The following is a 2,534-nucleotide window of genomic DNA, read 5'->3' as shown; positions in this document are numbered from 1 at the left end:
GAAGAAAGCAGGCCTTCTGTGGCTTGTTCTGGTGGGTTACCTCTGCTGGAGTCCATGTGACTACCAAGCTGCTCTAGCACTCCCCTCCTTGGCTGCACAAAGGAAAGAAAGTGTTATGGGAGACAAATTGTGGACTGAGAAAAGGCAGTTTTCTATAGCAAAAGGGGAAGTTTTTACAGGCAGCAGCAATGAGGAAAAACCCCAATAATTTTAATCTCTTCTTCTGTCAGCAAGTGATGTTCAGCCACTTCCTAGGAAGCAGAACTTCAGCAGTTGGGGTGGTTTATCAAGAAGACAAACACTGTAAATAGGAAATGCCCCCTATTCTTCCTCCTTCCTTAGCTTTTATACCAGAACTGGGGCCATACAGTCTGGAATATCCCTTTGGTTAATTTGGGTCTCTGGCCTGCTGTCCCTTCCCAGGACCTGACCCACTTGCAGCCCCTTGACAGAGGGAGAATGCTGAGAGACAGCAGGAGCCAAAGCAGGGGTGTGTTTCCAGCTCCTTTGTGGCTCCCAATGCAAAGCACTGTGAGGGCTCGTATAGGACATTTAAAAGGCTGAAAAGCATCCAGTCACAGCTTTCCTGAGAGATACCTTGAGCTGCTGGTTCCTCAGGCTGTAGATGAGGGGGTTTAGGGCTGGAGGCACCATTGAGTACAGAACGGACACTGCCAGATCCAGGGATGGGGAGGAGATGGAGGGGGGCTTCAGGTGAGCAAATGTGTCAGTGCTGAGGAACAGGGAGACCACGGCCAGGTGAGGGAGGCAGGTGGAAAAGGCTTTGTGCCGTCCCTGCTCAGAGGGGATCCTCAGCACAGCCCTGAAGATCTGCACATAGGAAAAAACAGTGAACACAAAACAACCAAAACCTAAACAGAAAGTGACCACAAGAAGCCCAACTTCCCTTAAGCTGGAGTGTGAGCAGGAGAGCTTGAGGATCTGGGGAACTTCACAGAAGAACTGGCCCAGGACATTGCCATGGCACAGGGGCAGGGAAAATGTATTGGCTGTGTGCAGCAGAGCATTGAGAAAGGCACTGGCCCAGGCAGCTGCTGCCATGTGGGCACAAGCTCTGCTGCCCAGGAGGGTCCCGTAGTGCAGGGGTTTGCAGATGGACACGTAGCGGTCGTAGCACATGATGGTGAGAAATGCAAATTCTGATGCAATGAAAAAGGCAAAGAAAAATACCTGTGCAGCACATCCTGAGTATGAGATGTCCCTGGTGTGCCAGAGGGAATTGTGCATGGCTTTGGGGACAGTGGTGCAGATCATGCCCAGGTCGCTGAGGGCCAGGTTGAGCAGGAAGAAGAACATGGGCGTATGCAGGTGGTGGTCGCAGGCTACGGCGCTGATGATGAGGCTGTTGCCCAGGAGGGCAGCCAGGGAGATGCCCAGCAGGAGGCAGAAGTGCAGGAGCTGCAGCTGCCGCGTGTCTGCCAATGCCAGCAGGAGGAAGTGCCTGATGGAGCTGCTGTTGGACATTTCTTCACTCTGGACATGGTGCACTGTTGAAAGAAGACATGATAAGCTGGGAAAGAATTAATTGTGTTATACTTATCTTTTTATTATAAATCCCCTCAAAATTACTTCCTTTTTTGGGGGAACTTTGTGGAACATTTTTATCTCTGAGCCCAGGTTTAGGCTGCTGCCTCATCTTCAGCATTGCTCTCTGCCAGAGCACCGGGGAGACCAGAGGGAAAACAGAGCTCCCTGTGCCCCAGTGAAATCAGACCTACGCATCCCACACAGGTGCCTTTTGCTCATTTCACCTCTCTCTATTTCAGGGTGATTGCACTTATAACTTGATTGAACAATAATGTGGAATTTTAAAACACTCCAGTTAAAAAAAAATTTTCTCCAAATCCTTCTCTCTTTCCCTGTGCACCTGAACAGGAAAGGATACCAAGGGTTGCTCTGGCTCTCTGCTGCCCCGAGTTGTGCCTACTGGGAGCTGTTTCTCTCTATCCAAGCCCTGTCCCTGCCAGTGCTGCCAGAGCCCAGCCCTGCCCTGGGGCTCAGGTATACCCTGCAGACCCCTCCCAGCACAGGGCACTACCCAGGGGCATCTCCCTGGCAGGACGGCCTTAAAGGCAGGCCAGACAAACAGAGATGCTGCAAACCAAGGTGCTGCTGTCTGTAGGGAGAGGAGGCTGAGGAGGCACTTACTGAGGGAGATCTTAGGCTCATCTGCTGATCCCCATGATGACAATGCAGGAGTCTCAGTGACACAGCCAAAGCTGACAGCCCCTTTCCCTTCCCTTTAGGAGAAAGCTGAGAGCAGCCCTGGCCATGCAGCACCATCTCCAGAGCAGGAGGAATCTGCCCTGATGGGGGTGGCTCCTTCCATCCCCAACTTCTCCCCTGCAGCAGCCGTGGGGAGCTGCCAGGCAGGCTGAGAGCTGCCCCTGGCAGGTGGCACATGCCCTGGGCTGGCCAAGAGCCCTGAGGGCTGCAGGAGCTGCTCTGCAGCACAGCCCTGGCTGCAGCCCCAGCTCCAGCCCCTGCAGCCATCCCTGGCAGCAGGAGCCGTC

At 53.3% G+C, this 2,534-nt stretch overlaps 1 protein-coding gene across 1 annotated transcript; it reads right to left on the bottom strand.

Annotated features, from left to right (window-relative positions):
• Positions 1–552: 552 nt before the first annotated feature.
• LOC128947320 (olfactory receptor 14J1-like) lies at positions 553–1,485 on the bottom strand. The gene has a single exon (XM_054291574.1). The coding sequence runs from the start codon at positions 1,483–1,485 to the stop codon at positions 553–555; it is 933 nt and encodes a 310-aa protein (XP_054147549.1).
• Positions 1,486–2,534: the final 1,049 nt, after the last annotated feature.

This window comes from Melozone crissalis, unplaced genomic scaffold (assembly GCF_028551555.1).
Source record: "Melozone crissalis strain CALT ecotype California unplaced genomic scaffold, PUWL_Pcris_2 ptg000096l_1, whole genome shotgun sequence".
Classification (NCBI taxonomy): domain Eukaryota; kingdom Metazoa; phylum Chordata; class Aves; order Passeriformes; family Passerellidae; genus Melozone; species Melozone crissalis.
This window is presented reverse-complemented; position numbering and strand designations above follow the sequence as displayed.

Excerpts from the sequence above, each read along its gene's own strand:
- LOC128947320 (XM_054291574.1), bottom strand. The coding sequence starts at position 1,485 with ATGTCCAACAGCAGCTCCATCAGGCACTTCCTCCTGCTGGCATTGGCA.